Here is a 21,188-nt window from a genome sequence, read left to right on the forward strand (position 1 = left end):
TATTTCAGTTGTGGCCGAAACAGTGTTAAATAAAGATTCAACATAACTTCCTTGCTTTTGTACTCTATGCCTCTATTTATAAAGCCCAGGATCCCGTACACTTGTTTAACCACATTCTCAACTTGTTCTAACACCTTCAATGACCTGTATACATACACCCCCAGGTCTCTCTGTTCCTGCACCCCCTTTAGAGTTGCACCCTTTAGTTTATGCTGCCTCTCCTCGTTCTTCCTACCAAAATGTATCACCTCACACTTCTCAGCCTTAAATTTCATCTGCCACATGTCCGCCCATTCCATCAGCCTGTCTATGTCCTCTTAAAGTTTATCACTACCCTGCTCACTGTTTTCTACACTTCCAAGTTCTGTGTCATTTGCAAATTTTGAAATTGTTCCCGGTACACCCAAGTCCAAGTCATTAATATATATCAAGAAAAGCACTGGTCCCAGCACCAACCCATGGGGAACACCACTTTCACCTCCCTCCAGTCTGAAAAACAGCCGTTCACCACTAACCTCGGTTTCCTATTACTTAGCCAAATTTGTATCCATGTTGCCACTGCCCCTTTTATTCCGTGGGCTTCAATTTATTGACAAGCCTATTATGTGGCACTTTATCAAATGCCTTTTGGAAGTCCATATACACTACATCAACCGCATTGCCCTCATCAACTCTCTCTGTTACCTCATCAAAAAACTCAATCAAGTTAGTCAAACACGATTTGTCTTTAATAAATCCATGCTGGCTTTCCCTTATTAATCCACACTTGTCCAAGTGACTATTAATTTTGACCCGGATTATTGCTTCTAAAAGCTTACCCACCACCGGGGTTAAACTGACTGGCCTGTAGTTGCTGGATTTTGAACAAGGGTGTAACATTTGCAATTCTCCAGTCCTCTGGCACCACCCCTGTGTCTAAGGAGGATTGGAAGATTGTGGCCAGTACTTCCACAATTTCCACCCTTAATTAAACTGGGCATCCATAAGGCGCTGTGGGCCATCAGCAGCAGCAGATTTGTATTCCAGCACAATATGTAACCTCATGGCCTGGCATATTCCTCAATCTACCATTACCAACAAGCCAGGGGATCAACCCTGGTTCAATGAGGAGTGTAGAAGAGCATGCCAGGAGCAGCATCAGGCGTACCTAAAAATGAGGTGCCAACCTGGTGAAGCTACAACACAGGACTACAAGCATGCTAAACAGCAGAAGCAACATGCTATAGACAGAACTAAGCGATTCCACAACCAACAGATCAGATCAAAGCTCTGCAGACCTGTCACATCCAGTCGTGAATGGTGGTGGACAATTAAACGACTAACAGGCGGAGCAGTCTCTGTAAACATCCCCATCCTCAATGATGGCAGAGTCCAGCACGTGAGTGCAAAAGACAAGGCTGAAGCGTTTGCAGCCATCTTCAGCCAGAAGTGCCGAGTGGATAATCCATCTCGGCCTCCTCCCGATATCCCCACCATCAAAAAAGCCAGTCTTCATTCAATTCGATTCACTCCACGTGATATCAAGAAATGGCTGAGTGCACTGGATACAGCAAAGGCTATGGGCCCTGACAACATCCCGGCTGTAGTGCTGAAGACTTGTGCTCCAGAACTAGCCGGGCCTCTAGCCAAACTGTTCCAGTACAGCTACAACACTGGTATCTACCTGACAATGTGGAAAATTGCCCAGGTATGTCCTGTCCAAAAAAACCAGGACAAATCCAATCCGGCCAATTACCGCCCTATCAGTCTACTCTCAATCATCAGCAAAGTGATGAAAGGTGTCGTCGACAGTGCTATCAAGCAGCACTTACTCACAAATAACCTGCTCACCAAAGCTCAGTTTGGGTTCCGCCAGGACCACTCGGCTCCAGACCTCATTACAGCCTTGGTCCAAACATGGACAAAAGAGCTGAATTCCAGAGGTGAGGTGAGAGTAACTGCCCTTGAAATCAAGGCAGCATTTGACCGAGTGTGGCACCAAGGAGCCCTAGTAAAATTGAAGTCAATGGGAATTGGGGGGAAAACTCTCCAGTGGCTGGAGTCACACCTAGCACAAAGGAAGATAGTAGTGGTTGTTGGGGGCCAATCATCTCAGCCCCAGGACATTGCTGCAGGAGTTCCTCAGGGCAGTGGCCTAGGCCCAACTATCTTCAGCTGCTTCATCAATGACCTTCCCTCCATCGTAAGGTCAGAAATGGGGATGTTCGCTGATGATTGCACAGTGTTCAATTCCATTCGCAACCCCTCAGATAATGAAACATTCTGTGCCCGCATGCAGCAAGACCTGGACAACATCCAGACTTGGGCTGATAAGTGGCAAGTAACATTCGCGCCAGACAAGTGCCAGGCAATGACCATCTCCAACAGGAGAGAGTCTAAACACCTCCCCTTGACATTCAACGGCATACCATCGCCGAATCCCCCACCATCAACATCCTGGGGGTCACCATTGACCAGAAACTTAACAGGGCCAGCCACATAAATACTGCGGCTCCAAGAACAGGTCAGAGGCTGGGTATTCTGCGGCGATTGACTCGCCTCCTGACTCCCCAAAGCCTTTCCACCATCTAAAAGGCACAAGTCAGGAGTGTGATGGAATACTCTCCACTTGCCTGGATGAGTGCAGCTCCAACAACACTCAAGAAGCTCAACACCATCCAGGACAAAGCAGCCCGCTTGATTGGCACCCCATCCACCACCCGAAACATTCATTCCCTTCACCACCGGCGCACAGTGGCTGCAGTGTGTACCATCCACAGGATGCACTGCAGCAACTCAACAAGGCTTCTTCGACAGCACCTCTCAAACCCTCAACCTCTATCACCTAGAAGGACAAGGGCAGCAGGTGCATGGGAACAACACTGCCTGTACATTCTCCTTCAAGTCATACACCATCCCGACTTGGAATTATATCGCCGTTCCTTCATCGTCGCTGGGTCAAAATCCTGGAACTCCCTTCCTAACAGCACCGTGGGAGAACCTTCACCACACGGACTGCAGCGGTTCAAGAAGGCGGCTCACCACCACCTTCTCAAGGGCAATTAGGGATGGGCAATAAATGCTGGCCTTGCCAGCGATGCCCACATCCCATGAACGAATTTTAAAAAACTTCCCTCAGCAACCTAGGATGCATTCCATCCGGACCTGATGACTTATCTATTTTAAGTACGGCCAGCCTTTCTAGTATCTCCTCTTTATTAATTTTTAACCCATCCAGTATCCCAACTACCTCCTCTTTTGCTTTGGCCATATCTTCTTCCTTGGTAAAGACAGATGCAAAGTACTCATTTAGCAGCTCTGTCATGCCCACTGCCTCCATGCGTATATCCCCTTTTTGGTCCCTAATCGGCCTCACCCCCTGTTCGCCCTACCTTTCCCCTTGGTGGGAATGCATTTAGACTGTACCCAAACCATCTCCACTTTAAAGGCCGCCCATTTGTTCAATTACAGTTTTGCCTGCCAATCTTTGAATCTAATTTACCCAGGTCAGATCCGTTCTTAACCCGCTGTAATTGGCCCTTGTCCAATTGAGTATTTTTACTCTAGATTGCTCTGTATCTAAACTTTATGATACTATGATCACCGTTCCCTAAATGTTCCCCCATTGACACTTACTCCACTTGACCCACCTCACTCCCCAGAACCAGATCCACCAATGCCTCCTTCCTCGTTGGGCCAGAAACATACTGATCAAGAAAGTTCTCCTGAACACACTTCAGAAATTCCTCCCCCTCTTTGCCGCTTACACTATTACTATCCCAGTCTATATTAGGATAGTTGAAGTCCCCCATTATCACTACTCTATTGTTCTTGCACCGCTCTGTAATTTCCCTGAAAATTTGCCCCTCTATATCCTTCCCACTAGTTGGGAAAGCCTAAATAAAGCCTATAGAATACATCTAGTAGTTTAATGGCACCTCTATTGTTTCTTAACTCTAACCAAGTAGATTCTGTCCTTGAACCCTCAAGGGCATCCTCTCTCTCCAGCACTGTAATATTCTCCTTAATCAATACTGCCACCACCACCACCCCCAAGTCCTATCTATCTTTCCTTCCCTATCTTTCCCGAACACCTTGTATCCAAGGATATTTAGTACCCAACCTTCCCCCTTTTTGAGCCAGCTCTCCGTTACCTCCACAACATCATATTCCCATCTGGCTATTTGCGCCTGCAGCTCACTAACCTTATTTATCATGCTTCGTGTGTTTACACACATACACTGTAAGTCTATCTTAGACCATCTCGTATTCTCCGTTGGTCTGACCCCACTGAATACTGTACTATTTCTTACTCTAGTGCTATCTGTCCCTCTCAATCCTTTGTGCGCTTTGTTTCTCCTTTCTAATGCTGCATCCTGGTGCCCATCCCCCAGTCAAATTAGATTAAACCCTCCCCCACAGAACTAGTGAACCTCCCCACGAGGACATTGGTCCAGGATCTGTTGAGATGCAACCTGTCTGGCTTGTACAGGTCCCACCTCCCCCAGAACTGGTCCAATGCCCCAGGAATCTAAAGCCCTCCCTCCTATACCATCCCTCCAGCCATGTATTCATCTACTCTATCCTCCTATTTCTATACTACTAGTGCATGTTTAGATAACTGGGGAAGCACGGTCTGAGGAAAGAGTAGGATGGCTAGTGTTCACTTTTGAATTCCTGGTATTAAAAGGGAATCTGCACTTATTTTGTACTCTGTTATTCATGGAAGTTATAGTCATACAGGAAGGAATGCACATATTTCAACAACAACAACTCAAATTTATATAGCATCTTTAACGTTGGTATCAGCTTAAAAGAAAAAGCATACAACGTGGCAAAGATTACTGGTAAGCCCGAAGATTGGGAAAACTTTAAAAACCAGCAAAGGATGACCAAAAGAATAATAAAGAGGGAGAAAATAAATTATGAGAGTAAACTAGCAAGAAATATAAAAACTGACAGTAAAAGCTTCTACAAGCTAGGGAAATAATAATGGAAAACAAGGAAATGGCAGAGGAATTGAACAGATATTTTGTATCTGTCTTCACAGTAGAAGACACTAATAACATACCAATAATAGTAGAAAATCAAGGGGCAAAGTGGAGGGAGGAACTAAAAACAATCACTATCACTAGAGAAAAAGTACTAGGTAAACTAATGGGTCTATAGGCTGACAAGTCCCCTGGACCTGATGGCTTGCATCCGAGGGTCTTAAAGGAAGTGGCTACAGAGATAGTGGGTGCATTGGTTGTAATCTTTCAGAATTCACTAGATTCTGGAAAGGTCCCAGCGAATTGGAAAAGCGCAAACGTAACAATCCTATTCAAGAAGGGAGTGAGACAAAAAGCAGGTAACTATAGACCAGTTAGCCTAACATCTGTCACTAGGAAAATGCTAGAATCCATTATTAAGGAAGGAGTAGCAGGACATTTGAAGACTCATAATACAATCAAGGAGAGTCAACATGGTTTTATGAAGGGGAAATCGCGTCTGACAAATTTATTAGTGTTCTTTGAGGAAGTAACAGGCAGGGTGGATAAAGGGAAACCAATGGATGCAGTATATTTGGATTTCAAAAAGGCATTCGAGGTGTCACATAAAAGGTTACTGCACAAGATAAGAGCTCATGGTGTTGGGGGTAATATACTGGCATGGATAGAGGATTGGCTAACTAACAGAAAACAAAGAGTTGGGATAAAAGAGTCATTTTCAAAATAGCAGTCAGTAACTAGTGGTGTGCCGCAGAGGTCAGTGCTGGAGCCTCAACTATTTACAATATATATCAATGACTTGGATGAAGGAACAGAGTGTATTATGGCCAAATTAGCTGATGATACAAAGATAGGTGGAAAACCAAGTTGCAAGGAGGACACAAAGTGTCTGCAAAGGGATATTGACAGGTTAAGCAAATGGGCAAAAATTTGGCAGATGGAATATAATGTGGGAAAATGTGAAGTCATCCACCTTGGGAGGAAAAATAAAAATGCAAAATATTATTTGAATGGAGAAATACTATAAAATGCTGCAGTACAGAGGGGTCTGGGTGTCCTCGTACATGAAACACAAAAAGTCAACATACAGGTGCAGCAGGTAATCCGGAAGGCAAATGGAATATTGGCCTTTATTTCTAGGGGGATGGAGTATAAAAGCAGGGAAGTCATGCTACAACTGAACAGGGTGCTGGTGAGACCACACTTGGAGTACTGTGTACAATTCTGGTCCACTTATTTAAGGAAGGACCTACTTGCATCGGAGGCAGTTCAGAAAAGGTTCACTAGGTTGATTCCGGGTATAGAAGGGTTGTCTTATGAGGAAAGATTGAACAGGTTGAGTCTGTACTCATTGGAGTTTAGAAGAATGAGAGGAGATCTTATTGAAACATGAAAGATTCTGAGGGCACTCGATAGGGTAGATGCTGAGAGGATGTTACCCCTCATGGGGGAATCTAAAACTAGGGGACATAGTCTCAGAACAAGGGGTTGCCAGTTTAAGATGGAAATGAGGAGGAATTTCTTCTCCCAGAGGGTCGTGAATCTTTGGAATTCTTTACCCCAAAAAGCTGTGGAGGCTGAGTCATTGAATACATTTTTGATCAATTTTTGATCAGCAAGGGAGTCAAAGGACATGGGGAAAAGGCGGGAAAGTGGAGTTGAGGTAAAAATTAGATCAGCCATGATCTCATTAAATGGTGGAGCAGGCTCGAAGGGCCAAATGGTCTACTCCTGCTCTTATCTCTTATGGTCTAACGGTCTAAAATGTCCAAGATGCTTCACAGGAGCATTATCAAATGAAATTTGACACCTAGCCATAGAACAAGATATTAGGACAGGTGACCACTTAGTCAATCAGATTATTTCAATGTGCATGTAGAACCAAAGGGGTCTGATGCACTGTGATGTTCTATGATGGATACTGGTTTGAACAACTTGAAGGTATAACTTACGAAGAGTTGAGCCATGAGGAAAGAGGCAGTACAGAAGGATCAGTGGCCAGTTGTATCAAAAGCTGCAGACAGGTCAAAGAGGATGAGGAGAGGTAAAGCACCACAGTCACACCTGCACAAAATATTGATGACATTGACTGGGGTAATCTTGCTGCAATGGATAGGATGGAAACTGGACTGAAGGGATTCAAAGAGTTAGTGATGGGACCGCTTGGTGCAGAGTTGGGTAGCAATGACACACTGAAGAACCTGAGAGAGAGAAAGGGGAGATTAGAGAGAAGATGGCAGTTCAAGACGATGAAGAGAGTTGTATAAGATGTAGATAAGAAAACAATCAGATGGCTTTGTTAATGATAAATGCTTCACAGATAGTAAATTCAAAACCTACCCTCAACCAATATTCTAAGTTAATTCACTTCAGTGGAATTGTTACACCAGCTTTCAGCTAGGCTGCTAGCTACAGCACTTTATCATAGTAGAATCTTTACGGAGATGGTCATGCAGGCAGATGGGAACAAAAATAGCTAAAATCAATCCTGCACTACAAAAGTGAGCAGAGCAAAACTGATGGTCACCATTGAGAACATCCAACCTTCTTGATGCCAGGATGTAAGAGAGAAGCTGAGATGGGAAATGTAAATATTTAAACCATTGTTTCTCTAATAGCCTGGTATATGTTCATTTTGACTGAGGTATTGTTCAGACTGCCACAAAACAGCTTACCTTATCTGCTTGATGTCCTCAGTTGTGGGCTGCTGGTGATGTTTTTTGGCGTGGCTGGCGCTCCCCTTCTCCACTGCAACCGGTAACAAGGTGAGAAACAGTAGCTCCCAAATAAACAGCATGGCTTTTACTTCACAGGTTTCTTAAACATAGAGACAGCCAAGGTAACTCAAGGCGTCATGTCATTTTAAACAGGTCACCTAAGACAACCATAAGAAAAGTATCAGTCTCTCTGAACATGCGACACATGTCACCTTCTCATTTTCGATTTCTCGATTCCGGAATCCGCTTTTAGTCTGAGCAAAAATCTTCTTAAAACTCAAAATAAATCGAATAACCTTCAGAATTAAACCGCTTCGATGCCTGACTGGAATAGGCCTGGTTTTATAATAATTTAATTTTACTTTTTTGTTTGAAGTTAGCGTCACGTTCAAACCCGCGCGGCTCCCGAACGGGAAAACAATAAATAAATGCAAGATGCATTTCCGAGAATTAGGAAAAAGGAGTGACGTTAATTCGTTTTAATCCTCTTTATACCACACAGCCACGACGACAAAAAAAAACAGTCCAATAACTGTAAAATCTGATCAGACTAGAAAGGGATCACCAGAACATCTCACTCAGTCTCTCCCATCCCATTGGAAAACACTAATAGCAAAACGTTCCCAGTGCGGCGAGATAAATACACGGAAAACTCCTAAATGTTACTTATTATAATCATCTTTGACCCACATGTTAACTGACTGCCAATCAAATGCTTCACATTCAAGTTTTTTTAAAATTTACTCATCTGCTTAATTTCAGCTGGAATGCGTTTATATTGATTTTATATTTGTTTAAAAAAAAGGAAGATTTTCTTGCGACGTTATTAGATAGAGGGGGTGATACAAATAATAATGGTGCATTATTTTTTTTAAAAGCCAAATAAAATAAGGTAGCGATTGGTAGATACATCTATGGATGCACTTACCCTCACTAATCCCCATGACTAAAGCCCGAATTTGGCAATTGCTCCAAATAATCGCGAATTCGGAAGACTTTGAAACCTGCACAGTTGGGAAAATCTATTTCTGTAAATGACCAGGGAGAGGGATGTTAACTGGAGATCTGACGGTGATTAAATAAAAGGGAAAAATTCCACCAGGCGACTAAGAATTGGGGCAAACTGATTTAATTCTGCAGATCTTCCCAATCCTATGGAGAAAGAAATAATAATAAACAGATTTTCACCAAGCGATTTGGCTGGAGGGGAAGATCGGTCATTCCAGATTAAATGCTTATTAAATACGGAATTCTGGGCCGTTTTTGACACATCTGCCGCTGTCTACGTAAACGGTTAGGTCGCGCAAATCGCCTTCTTGACATGTTTCATCTTTATACAGTCCAAAAGAGGGATAATCACAGAGAGTAGAAAAGCGTCAGAGAGGGACTGTCAAATCGGGCTTGAGACTGGATCAACGAGTAAGAGAGAATCAAAATAGCGAGAATCAAAGAAAAGTATAAATAAGAAAAGGATGAAAAAGAGGACAAAAGGCACCATCAGCAAAAAATGTGAGAAATTCACAGAAGAAAATAAAGTAAGTTATAAACGCTGTGCAGAATTATATTTTCTGTACATTATGCATTTGTTCCATCAATTGTTTTTCACTGTTTTTAACACACACCTTGGATCCAAATATGTTGAGTTTAATTGTTTCAATGTTTGATGCACTCTCAGCTATGTGTGTCTATAGGGAAAAAAACAGCAAAAATTACAGGGAAAATGTAACCCGAGGGGAGATGAGGAGAATTTTTTTATGCAGGGAGTAGTTACGATCTGGAATGCACTCCATGAAAGGGTGGTGGGAGCAGATTCAGCAGTAATTTTCAAAAGGAAATTGGATATATAGTTGAAAAGGAAAAGTTTGCAGGGAAATGAGGAAAGAGCAGGGGGGTGGGACTATTTGCAAAGCTTTTTCAAATAGGCACGATGGGCCGAATGGCCTCCTTCTGTATCTGTATGGTTCTATATGTTAGCTGGAAAAGTCTGATAATGATTTGACAAAAGTGCAGTTCGTAATCATGGGCTGTTTTATTATAGTGTAAATGGAGTGTATATTAATCTGCTCTGCATCTTTTCTATTTCAAGTTATTTAAAGTCTTTAAGCTGTAAGATGTAGATCTCTCATGATATTGCTCAGGATAATCCGGGACTTCAATTTTCTGATGTTCGCTGGAGCCCAAACCTGTCTGCCATTTTCCCATTGCTGTAGTACAGCTAATGTACTGAAGTAATATATTGCATGACTGACCTGCAGTGACACACTCCTTAGATACTGGATTCACAGATGGAAGCTCAAGTTTATGAAAGAAGTAAGAAAGAAGGACTTGCATTTATATAGCGCCTTTCACGACCTCAGGACATCCCAAAGCACTTTACAGCCAATGAAGTACTTTTGAAGTGTAGTCACTGTTGTAATGTAGAAAAAGTGGCAGCCAAATTGCACACAGCAAGGTTCCATAAACAGCAATGTGATAATGACCAGATCATCTGCTTTGGTGATGTTGGTTGAGGGATAAATGTTGGCCAGCACAGCGGGGAGAACTCCCCTGCTCTTCTTTGAAATAGTGCCATGGGATCATTTACGTCCACATGAGACAGCAGAAGTTGACAAAATCAGGGTTCACCCACCTGTGGCACAGAAGAGTAGATTTTGCTAGGCTAGTCCTTCCTCCTCATTACAAAAGCCTACCTGCATGTAAAAAAGGCACAAGGAGTTTGGGTAGCAGTGCGATTCCTTGGGGGAGGCTGGAACATTTTGTGAGGCAGCAGCCCTGCGTTAAAGAAGAGGAGAGTTTTTCTTGAAGCTTACATTCTGCTTCCAGGAGAAGAACAGGCCATTGAAAAAGTTGCCAGAGCTGTGTGGAGCAAAAATGCCTGTAAGCAGAAATGCGGAGAAAACTTCCCCAATTTACTAAGGATGCCTTGAAGGTTCTGTTACAGAAGTTGCAGCAAAGGAGATGAAGGCCACCTTCTTATCAATAATAAGTGAATTGATGTATGTTCTCATGGATTTTAGATGTTAGAAGGTGAAGCAGAACACTAAAATAGACACTGACATGCTAATAGTCAAGAATGTGAAATATCTTGAGCTCATTATTGTGATTAGATTATTTATTGATCATTTTAAACAATTAAATATAATTCCTGCTTGCTGTTTTAGAATTTCCTGGCATCACAACGGCAGCTCCGAGGTTGACCGTGAACTATAATGAGAATGCCATTGATTTTTATAACAGTTTCAACCAATGAGAATTGCTCCTTATGCCTACCCATTTAATGTGGGGGTTGGTCTAGTTGTTGGCCAGTTATAATCCTGGATTCTGATTTCACATAATCTAATTCTACTTTAAATCCAAACATTTTTGCTGGCCGTTAATATCCTGATAGAACACTGTAAAACAGCGATGTCACTCAAAACTCTTGCTCTTTCTATTTTTTCAAATTAGTATCTAAAAAGCAGACTGCATGTATTAAAAAGCTAATATTTATCAGCCTAAGAGAAAATAATTATTTTATTAATAGTTGTATAGAAGGGCAGCCTGTCACCAGGATTACTAGCTACAGAGGATTCATGCAGCAGCTGGTTAAATCTCTTGTCGAACGTAAGTTTACTGTAGGTTCATATAGGGTGCTGTTTATTTGTGTGTAAATTGTAATCTTTCCTGCCCATTGGTTGATGATATGAATTTATAATAGTAATATATATAAAAAGGGCAGAACGTATGACTTTAAAATGGATAGTGAATGATTTCCGTGTGCCCTGGCACAATTATCCTCTCCCATTCAGTACGCTTCATCTGAGGACTACACTTGGACTGACTCACCACGCACAACGCTAAGGGAGATTCACTCATGTATTTAATTTATATATATATGTATGTGTGTGTATATATATATATATATATATACACACACACACGTATGCATATATATTTTGGAATAGACCTATATGCGAACGGTTATAACTGTCAAAATTGGGCCAGAAATCACACAGAGCGGCGAGGCAATGCTCACCGCAGCTCCTGCAAATTAAAGTAACGAAAATACTCACTCCGGGTTCTGTGGCGTCGAAATGCTTGAATTTGAACTTTAAAAAAAAATGTGTGCTATCAACCCAGCCTTTGAGCAGCGTGAGTTGCCGCGCGGCTGGAAAAGTTTGTGAGGGGAAGACACACCCAAAGAATCTGTCAGGAAGAGAGGAAGAGAAGTCACATCCACAGATTCAGGCTGCATTGCTTAAGCAGGCAAGCAGACTTCATTAATTGAAAGTTAGTATTCTGTGTGTCATTGTAAATAAAAAATCTTATTTTTTTTAATAAAATGCCAAAGAAATAATTGAATTAAATTAAAGAGACAGAAGGGAAAAATTAAAAAAATTAAAAATTTTAATTTAAAAAGAATGTAATGGCCAAATACTATTAAAATAAGGAGTAATATGAGACTCCACATTTTTAAAAGTTAATTTTAAGTTGTTTGGCAGTCATTAAGACTTACTTAGTTTAGACGTTGTAATTTTAAGCATACCTGTTTGGTGGCGTAGTTACTTTTCAGCTGGGCAGATAAGCAAGTTGGCGATTTTTCAGTGATTTTTCAGTGATGCGATGGTCCTTTAATTCGAGACTGTCACATCGCTTGTGAGCCACCAGGAGCAAGTTCCGGATTTCCGCATTTCACTGCGCATGTGCGAACACCGGAACTTGCTCCTTCAATTCATCACTAACAACGGAGAGCACTGTTGAGTTGCTCCGTTATTTCGGGAGCGATTTCTGGCCCATAATGTTTTGAATTTCACAAACTGTACGGAGTTACATTATTCACAGATGTTGCAACATAATTTGTGGTCAGGTCACTCGGGCTGACTGCTTCATAACCGTTTTGAATTACAAATTACAGAATAACCTGATTGAGCATCTGCTGTGTGGAAACTATCGGGGTAAGTAAATCTTCAGGCTGCCTGAAAACCTGCGTGCCTGTGAGCTGAACGGTCTGTGGGACTTGTTGTCACTCTTGCTCCCAAGTGCTGCTTCCCAAACAGTTTTGATGGCTACAAGTGAGCACCACTGAGCGGTTACTGTCGGGAAGCTGTGGTTCTCCAGGTCACCTCCACTATCGAGAACATCCTTCAGAACACACCTTGCACAAAGAGCAGCTGCGATGGAGGGCTCTACTGGGGAATCGCTAACATGTTCTTTGATATCTCAGAGTCTCCTCACCTCCCATTTGAAAGAACATTATCTCCAAACAGCCAAAGGGATGATAGATATCTGCGTGAGGTAATCTGATGGAGAACTCAACAAGTACATAAGAGGGTGGATGAGCCAGGATCTACGCAGTGGCAGCGATCATTTACAAAGCCCTGGATCTCCCTGACTATGTGAAACCTTTGCCCAAATTCAAGAAACTCTGGGAGATCTGTGGCCCCATAAGTTTCTTAGATTGTAGGTCGGGTGGACTTTTTGTGGATAGAGCAGGCTACCTTTGTGGAACTTTACCACGGATTGAGGTAAGGATAAGAGACCTATGGTTCCATGTGCCGAATCTCTCTCTATGCTGTTGCAAAAGGCCATCTCCAATTACAAGTGTGAGATCTTGTTTAAAATGACAGAATTATAGAACATTTCATTGTAGATTGCAAGTATAAAGTTGTTTTAGATTAATTGGTTATTTGCTGGAATCACAGAGTAAAATGATTGGTTTCTGCAGTCATCAGTACAAACCCCAGCACGACAAATAGCTGCACCAGTGTGCACCGCCTAGCTTTAAAATGCAGAGATAAAGAGGTTCAAATTATCACTTTGGATTGATGTTTTCCAAGCTGTATTAATTGCCCAGAAGTTAGAATATAGTTTTCAAGCATCTGAATTTGTTTGAACAAAAACATTTTCTTGTTCACATCTAGCAAGCAACATACAGCCAGGGTTTGTCTTTATTACTGTTCGATGTTACACTTATGCATTTGTTAGTGGTGCAGGCTTTAGTTTTAACTAAACATGAATATGCAAAAACAGAGGTTCATTTTAATCACAATCTGTATTATACTGCATAATAAATTTTATATATCACATTTAGTAGGGACCTTCAGTGGCAAATGCTTTTAAATTGATATGTATATCTATCTATACTTGTTTTGTATCACATAATATTACTAATAGGTAGCTATAATTGATATACCGAGCAATTCTAAAGGTGAATGCATTTGAAACAATTCTGCGCTTTCTCTGAATAATTCTGCTGCTACCAAAGATTATCCTCACCTCCTAGAAGTGATTAAACCTCAGAGCTGCAGGGTGAAGGTTACCTGTGGAGAAGGTGCCCAGACCTCCATGGGTGAGGATCAAATTAACTTTTTATTACAGCAGGAGTAGATCATGTTGTCCAATAAGCACTGCTGCTGTAATAATGTCTGTTTCCTTGACATGCCTAGTTTTCTTGACATTTTTACCCTGGTCGTCCTTCATGCATCAGAAAATCAGAAATTGCATGCAGGAACTTAACAATTAACACGTTGCAATGGGGATAAAAACTACCAATCAGTAATATCAAAAAACTTTCAATCACAAATCAGCAGTCAACAAATACCAAAAGTAGGGAGCAGAAAGTGAACCAATGAAATCACTCCAGCCACATTCCTGTTTCTAGAAACAAGGTTTGTGACATAATGCAGACATTAAAAAATGGCCAAGAAAAATTTTAAACTTATCTGTATAGTAGCATTTTCAATGTTTAATATGTGTCTAAAATGTGTTCTGTGGGAGGACTGTGCCGCCCCAAGAAGCCCAGGGCTTCAATAGGGCTTCCCGGAGCCATTAACATTAGCTGAAGAGGCTCTACAATTTCCAGTATGCACACAGCTCCCTAACAAATTTCTGATTGACAGCAAGACTCATAAAGTAGTACTATAACATGTATTTTTACAATCATTACTAAGCCTGGCTAACTTCTTGAGCAATAGAAAATAATAAATAGTTTGCAACTGAAAAACTATGATACAAGTAATAATCTTATGTAGTGGTTCCTTTTTTTTCTTATCATTTATGGAAACTATCTGGTCTCACTTTCTCTCTTCCAAGGTTTGAACAAAATCACTAAGTCTGCCTGAGTTGAGAAATACCTTCAAATAAGTGATCATGATGATGCAGATTTAAATAACTGTAAAATTCAAAAGAAAGCTACCAATCGAGCATATATTTGAACCCTCAAATGTTTGTTCCTCCCTCAAAGATCAATCTCAGATAAACTGATTCTAAAACAATTGTATCAAGTTGGCTGAGACATGATTTTTGTGTGTGAAGCTATTTTTAATCCTTTACCTCTCAAGGCAGAAATAAATAAGACAATACCATCATAAACCTTAAACAAAAATGCTTCATTTTTGTCAAACTGCGTATATACGTAGTACCGTGCTGGATGGCTTTCCAACACTGCATTCCACCCTGGAGCACACGGCATTTCAGGGACATTCACAGTTGGACCCCAACGATACAGGCTCTAAGGCACTTTGTGCTTCTTCCATTGACGCTCAGTCTGCTGCCATAGAGACCTGAGCCACAAGATTGGAGAGGGCTGTTGTTCTCAACCTCAAAAGAATTAATTTTTAATCTAGGCCCTTTAAATTCTCTTTCTCCATTTCCATGGCGCCTAGCAACCCTGGATGTCCACATAAAACAAGTGTGAATATGAGATCAGTGGAAATAAGCCACTGAAAATGGGCAGAATCCAACATTATGGATTTCTGTCACACGTCCCACTGCCACCTGCCTGATTAGTGCCACAAAACTGTGTTGGCCAGTGAAAAAACTAGGCTACAGGTCCCCAGAGAATGGGAAGTTTCATCTTGTTGTGCACTGACTGTTGTATGGACTGCCGCCTATGCATATTGATATAATCAAGGAGCAGGGGACTGTGAATTAAATTATTTATGTTGATTTTGGAATTGAAATCTGAGTCCTTCAGACAAAGCTACATGTACATAAAGGGTAGTGATGTAAAGTTAGTCAGCATTTTAAACAAATTAAGAGAGAAGGAAGCAGCAGACTGGGAGCCTAAGAGAGGAGAGCAAGTGATGAGAAACCTGATAGAGGGGAGCAGCATGCTGGGAGCGGGAGGGGTGAGGCCTATGGTACTATTGTAATGTTCACTTTCATTTTAAAAGCAGATCATCGATTTTTTAGCTGGAAATTATGGAGGACATCTAATCCATGCATCACCTTATATGTAAGATGCTAAACCTAAAGGAGAGCAGCAAGAACTTTCTATCAGGTTGTCTGGATTCAAACCCAGACTCCAGAGTGAGAAGCAAGTGCACTAAACCCGCCACACTACCTGGTCATGTTTTCATTATTTGTTAATAATCATAAGACCATAAGAAATAAGAACAGGAGTAGGCCATAAGGCCCCTCGAGACTGCTCCGCCATTCAATAAGATCATGGCTGATCTTCTACCTCAACTCCACTTTCCCGCCCGATTCCCACGTCCCTTGATTCCATTAGTGTCCAAAAATCTATCCATTTCAAAATTGAATATACTCAACGACTGAGCATCCACAGCCCTCCGGGGTAGAGAATTCCAAACATTCACAACCCTCTGAGTGAAGAAATCTTTCCTCATCTCGGTCCTAAATGGTCGACCACTTATCTTGAGACTATGGTCCCTAGACTCTCTAGCCAAGGGAAACAGCCTCTCAGTATCTACCCTGCCAAGCCCTCTAAGAATTTTATACATTTCAATGAGATCATCTCTCATTGTTATAAACTCCAGAGAATAGGCCCATTCTACTCAATCTCTTCTCATAGGACAACTCTCTCATCCCAGGAATCAATCTAGTGAAACTTTATTGCACCCCCTCTAAGGCAAGTATATCCTTCTTTATGTAAAGGGACCAAAACTGTACACAGTACTCCAGGTGTGGTCTTACCAGTGCGATATATAATTGCAGCAAGACCACCTTATTCTTATAATCCATACCCCTTGCAATAAAGGCTAACATACCATTTGCCTTCCTAATTGCTTGCCGTACCTGCATGTTAACTTTCTGTGATTCATGTACAAGGGTACCCAAATCCCTCTGACTACCAATATTTCTTAGTCTCTCACCTTTTAAAAAATATTCTGTTTTTCTATTCTTCCCACCAAAGTGGATAATTTCACATTTCCCCATATATTCCATCTGCCACCTTCTTGCCCACTCACTTAATCTGTCTATATTCCTTTGTAACCTCTTTGCATCCTCCTCACAGCTTACTTTCCCACCTAGCTTTGTATCATAAGCAAACTTGGATACATTACATTCGGTCCCCTCATCTGAGTCATTGATATATATTGTAAACAACTGAGGCCCAAGCACTGATCCTTGCGGCACCCCACTAGTTACAACCTGCCAACCCGAAAATGACCCGTTTACTCCTACTCTCTGTTTTCTGTCCTTTAACCAATCCTCAATCCATGCTAATATATTACCCCCAATCCCATGAGCCCTAATCTTGTGTAACAACCTTTTGTGTGGCACCTTATCAAATGCCTTTTGAAAATCCAAATATACTACATCCACTGGTTCCCTCTTATCTACCCTGCTAGTTACACCTTCAAAAAATTCTAATAGATTTGTCAAACACGATTTCCCTTTCATAAAACCATGTTGACTCTGCCTAATCATATTATGATTTTCTAAGTTCCCTGTTATTACGTCCTTAATAATAGATTCTAGCATTTTCCCTACTACTGATGTCAGGCTAACTGGCCTATAGTTCCCTGTTTTCCCTCTCCCTCCTTTCTTGAATAGCAGGGTTACATTTGCTACCTTCCAATCCACGGGGACCATTCTAGAATCTAGGGAATTCTGGAAGAATTCATTCAATTAAAGTTAATTATTACGAAGAATAATATGCCTCACATTCATTGTCATGTTGGTTTCCTACAATGTAGCAAGTAATCTAAGGCAAATCCTAGTGGGAGTGCTAAGCTCCCCACAATGCATTGCTCTGACTGTGGCCTCATCTGCAACCAATCAAATGTCAGCCATGAGGCACCAAATATTCATCATGTCCTCTGTCCTCCTCAAGCACCTGTAGAGGTGAATACTCTTGTCCACTGAGGGTTGATGTAAGGTTGTCAGAATTAATTATTTGTGAGCCTTTCACTACATCAGTTAGAGAAAATATTTATTTTCTTCCTTTAGGTAAATTTAATCCTATATTTCTTCGTAGTAAAGGATAGCTTTTAGAGGAGAGTTGTATGTCTATATTGATTCTTATTTTACAAAATGTAAGACAATCCTCCAGGAGAACGATGGGCCAGAAATCGCTCGGAGCAGCGAGGCAACACTCCGCCGCTCCTGCGAATTAAATTAATGAAAATACTTACTCCTGGCTCTGTGGCGTCGAATTGCTTGAATTTGAACTTTTAAAAAATTGTGTGCTATCAACCCAGCCTCTGAGCAGCGTGAGTTGCCACACGGCTGGAAAAGTGTGTGATGAGAAAGCACACCCACAAAATCTGTCAGGAAGAGAAGTCATGCCCACAGATTCAGGCTGCATTGCTCAAGCAGGCAAGCAGACTTCATTCATTTAAAGCTAGTATTCTGTTTGTCATTGTAAATAAAAATTTTAATTTTTTTAATAAAAAGCCAAAGAAATAATTGAATTATATTGAAGGGACAGAAGGGAAAAGTAAAAAAAAATAATTTTTTAATTGAAATTTTTTTTTAACTGACCAAAAACGATTAAAATAAGGAGTAATATGAGACTCCATGTTTTTAGAAGTTAATTTTTAGTTGTTTGGCAGTCATTACTGCACTGTTGAAACTTAGTTTAGACCTGGTATTTTTAAGCGCACCTGTTTGGTGGCGTAATTAGTTACTTTCCAGCTGGGCAGATAAGCAAGTTGGCGCTTTTTCAATGATTTCTCTGATTGCAGCATGCGATGGCCCTTCAATTCAAAGCTATCACATCGCTGGCGAACCACTAGGAGCAAGTTCCGGATTTCTGCGTTTCACTGGGCATGTGCGAACGCGGGAACTTGCTCCTTCAATTCACCACTAACAACGGAGAGCACTGTTGAGCTCCTCTGTTATTTCGGGAGCGATTTCTGGCCTGGTATTTTTTTTTTACATAGAATGTCTGAAATGAACACTGCATGGATTGTCAAAATATGTATCCAGTTTCCGTTGGTAGCCTGGGGCCTTGCTGTCAATTCAATCCCTTTGTAAAGCATGTTCAACACATTTTGATTAGAATTGGATTTACTTTGAGAATTGTTTTTCAAAATTTTCTATATTAGTTATGCACAAAAGTTAGCCGTGGTGGTGTTTACCTTAAAAGAACCTAGTCCTTTGTGAGCTGCTCAAGAGCACATTTATTGTTATAGATTTTAGATACATGACATTTTTTTTCTAATTCATACAATAATGCATTAAAAGTTAGCAGCTTTGACAGTTGTTCAGCAAAATCCAGCTCACAATTAATTTCTACTGAGTAAGGAACTCCCCCTTTCTGTAATATGGCTCAATGCTTAGAAATGACTTCAGCATATTCAAATATCACTGTGCATGGAAAGGAGAGCAGAACTTTAATTGTTCTCATCCAAAATTAATGGGACCCAAGTTTTATACAACAAATTAGTGCAGGTGCTAACTTAGCTCCAACTGTTCATCAGGAATTATATTGAGTTCCAACACAGCCTTAAGTGTTCAAGTTTGAACTTTTACACAATGTTGTCCTTTTATATGATTTAATGTTGATATGATAATGAATAATATGACTTCCATGCAGAATTTACAATTTTTAGTGCATTTCTATATAGGTGTGATCTCCAGTGTAAGTAATTGCCCGCCTCATGCTTTTTAAAAATATTTATATCTTTCATTTCAAATATATACAGTATTTCTTTTCTCACCATAAGGCCACGCCCTCATCATTTCCCAACCAAGGCTTCCATCCTTCTGGCAAAGGCAACCTTAAGACCCCCTACTGTGAGATATGGAAGGATAGCCAGCTTAATCTTAATTTTTCTTCCCTTTGTGTCAGGGAATGCCTCACAAATGCTTGTTCCTCCACTCTCTAATTGTGTACCTGAGGTCGGGAACTCACCAGCTGAGGAATCAGGGGCATTAATCTGTGTACATTCACTTCATTATTTTGTGGTTTGGAAAAATGTGTTTCAGTTAAGGCATGAAGTTTCCTTTAATTGAAGTGGTATTGAAAAGGGATGCCTGTCAAACCCATTTTATAACCCAAAGTGGCCCAAAATCGTTGATTTCAGGTTGACGACCAAAGGAGAAATTTTGCCCAACTTAGGTAATTTTAAGCTTGGTTTGGTTTGTCTTTTATCAAAAAATAAACATTTAACAATTGCAAATGGCAAGAATATCCTTCTATTCACATGAGCCATCATTGTTCATATACCCCAATTTAAAGATTCCCACCACTATGGTGTGAGCATAGATTGGTATTTACATAGCTTTTGCTTTTTAACCCAGTAGCCCAATAAAGAGTAAATATATCCTAGAAATCTACTAGTAAGTAATTGTCTGTCACTAGACTTGAGTTTGGACTAGTCTGCCAGGCTAATGCACATCTGCCAGACTAGAATTAATGTTCAGTGCATTTTTCTAATAGAATAGTTGAAGGGGCTTCAATACTCCTGATGTATTGGGAGAGGATGAACCAGTTTTCCCTGATGGTGATGGAGGAGCTGATGTGTTTGATGTAGGAATGCTTGCACAAGATTCCTGTTTACAGGCTGTGGTTTAACATTCCCTATTGTTTATAATGGGATGGCACCACATGGGAAGATTGGATCTTCAGCTTTGTAAGGCATGAATTTGAGGTCTGTAATTGCAGCTTGAATAAATTGCACCCTCTTCACTACTAATTCCAAGATATCTTTCTTTGTGTTCTGATAAAACATGAGGACCTGCTAATACTATATCATGTGAGTGAGCCAGATATTTATACTGTATCTCTGTGAATCTACTTCTGAAATGGGTTGGACCCATGCTTACTTTTGTTGGTTTATTTACTGTATTTGTTTAATTCATATATTTTTATAATACATCTGGTACTTTAAACCTTTTAGTCTTAATGATTTTCATTGATTCTACTCTTATTTTTTTTTAATCATTTATCATTTTGCATTTTTCTTAGGTTGCACATTGCCCTCCCTGAAAAATTGAAAAATCTAATGAGCTCCCTTCCTGACAAGAAAAATTGGTATAGTATCCAGATCATTTTAATAATATACCTTTTCAGTTTTTGGTGTACTTCATCATTAAGAACAAAATAGCTCATCGCACACTTCTAGATCAAGGTTAGACCTTCACTGCATGACTTCAGCTTTCAGTAATGGATGGAGTTCTGCCACCAAAAAGAAGGAACAACAATAGAGTGAAATTGAGATGTAATTGTCAAATCAAATAGGTTAGGTAAATGATTGAATTAGAGTATCATTAAGAACTGGTGATAGGCAGGTACTGCATATTTTTACTGCTTCTTTTTAACATTGAT

The 21,188-nt window shown here is 40.7% G+C and overlaps 1 protein-coding gene and 1 pseudogene across 1 annotated transcript in view; one reads left to right on the forward strand and one right to left on the reverse strand.

Annotated features, from left to right (window-relative positions):
* The window catches only part of LOC137326943 (gamma-aminobutyric acid receptor subunit rho-3-like), a 65,071-nt gene that overhangs the window by 27,191 nt on the left and 16,692 nt on the right, over nucleotides 1–21,188 (reverse strand). The window contains exons 4-5 of the mRNA XM_067992318.1: nucleotides 20,926–21,038; nucleotides 7,646–7,845 (exon numbers count right to left, since the gene is read on the reverse strand). Coding sequence (XP_067848419.1) covers nucleotides 7,646–7,767 — 122 coding nt within the window. The 5' untranslated portion in view covers nucleotides 7,768–7,845; nucleotides 20,926–21,038. The remainder of the gene's footprint in view (nucleotides 1–7,645; nucleotides 7,846–20,925; nucleotides 21,039–21,188) is intronic.
* LOC137326835 (lanC-like protein 3) overlaps nucleotides 11,260–21,188 on the forward strand; it is a 56,264-nt pseudogene continuing 46,335 nt past the window's right edge.

This window comes from Heptranchias perlo, chromosome 11, assembly GCF_035084215.1.
Source record: "Heptranchias perlo isolate sHepPer1 chromosome 11, sHepPer1.hap1, whole genome shotgun sequence".
Classification (NCBI taxonomy): domain Eukaryota; kingdom Metazoa; phylum Chordata; class Chondrichthyes; order Hexanchiformes; family Hexanchidae; genus Heptranchias; species Heptranchias perlo.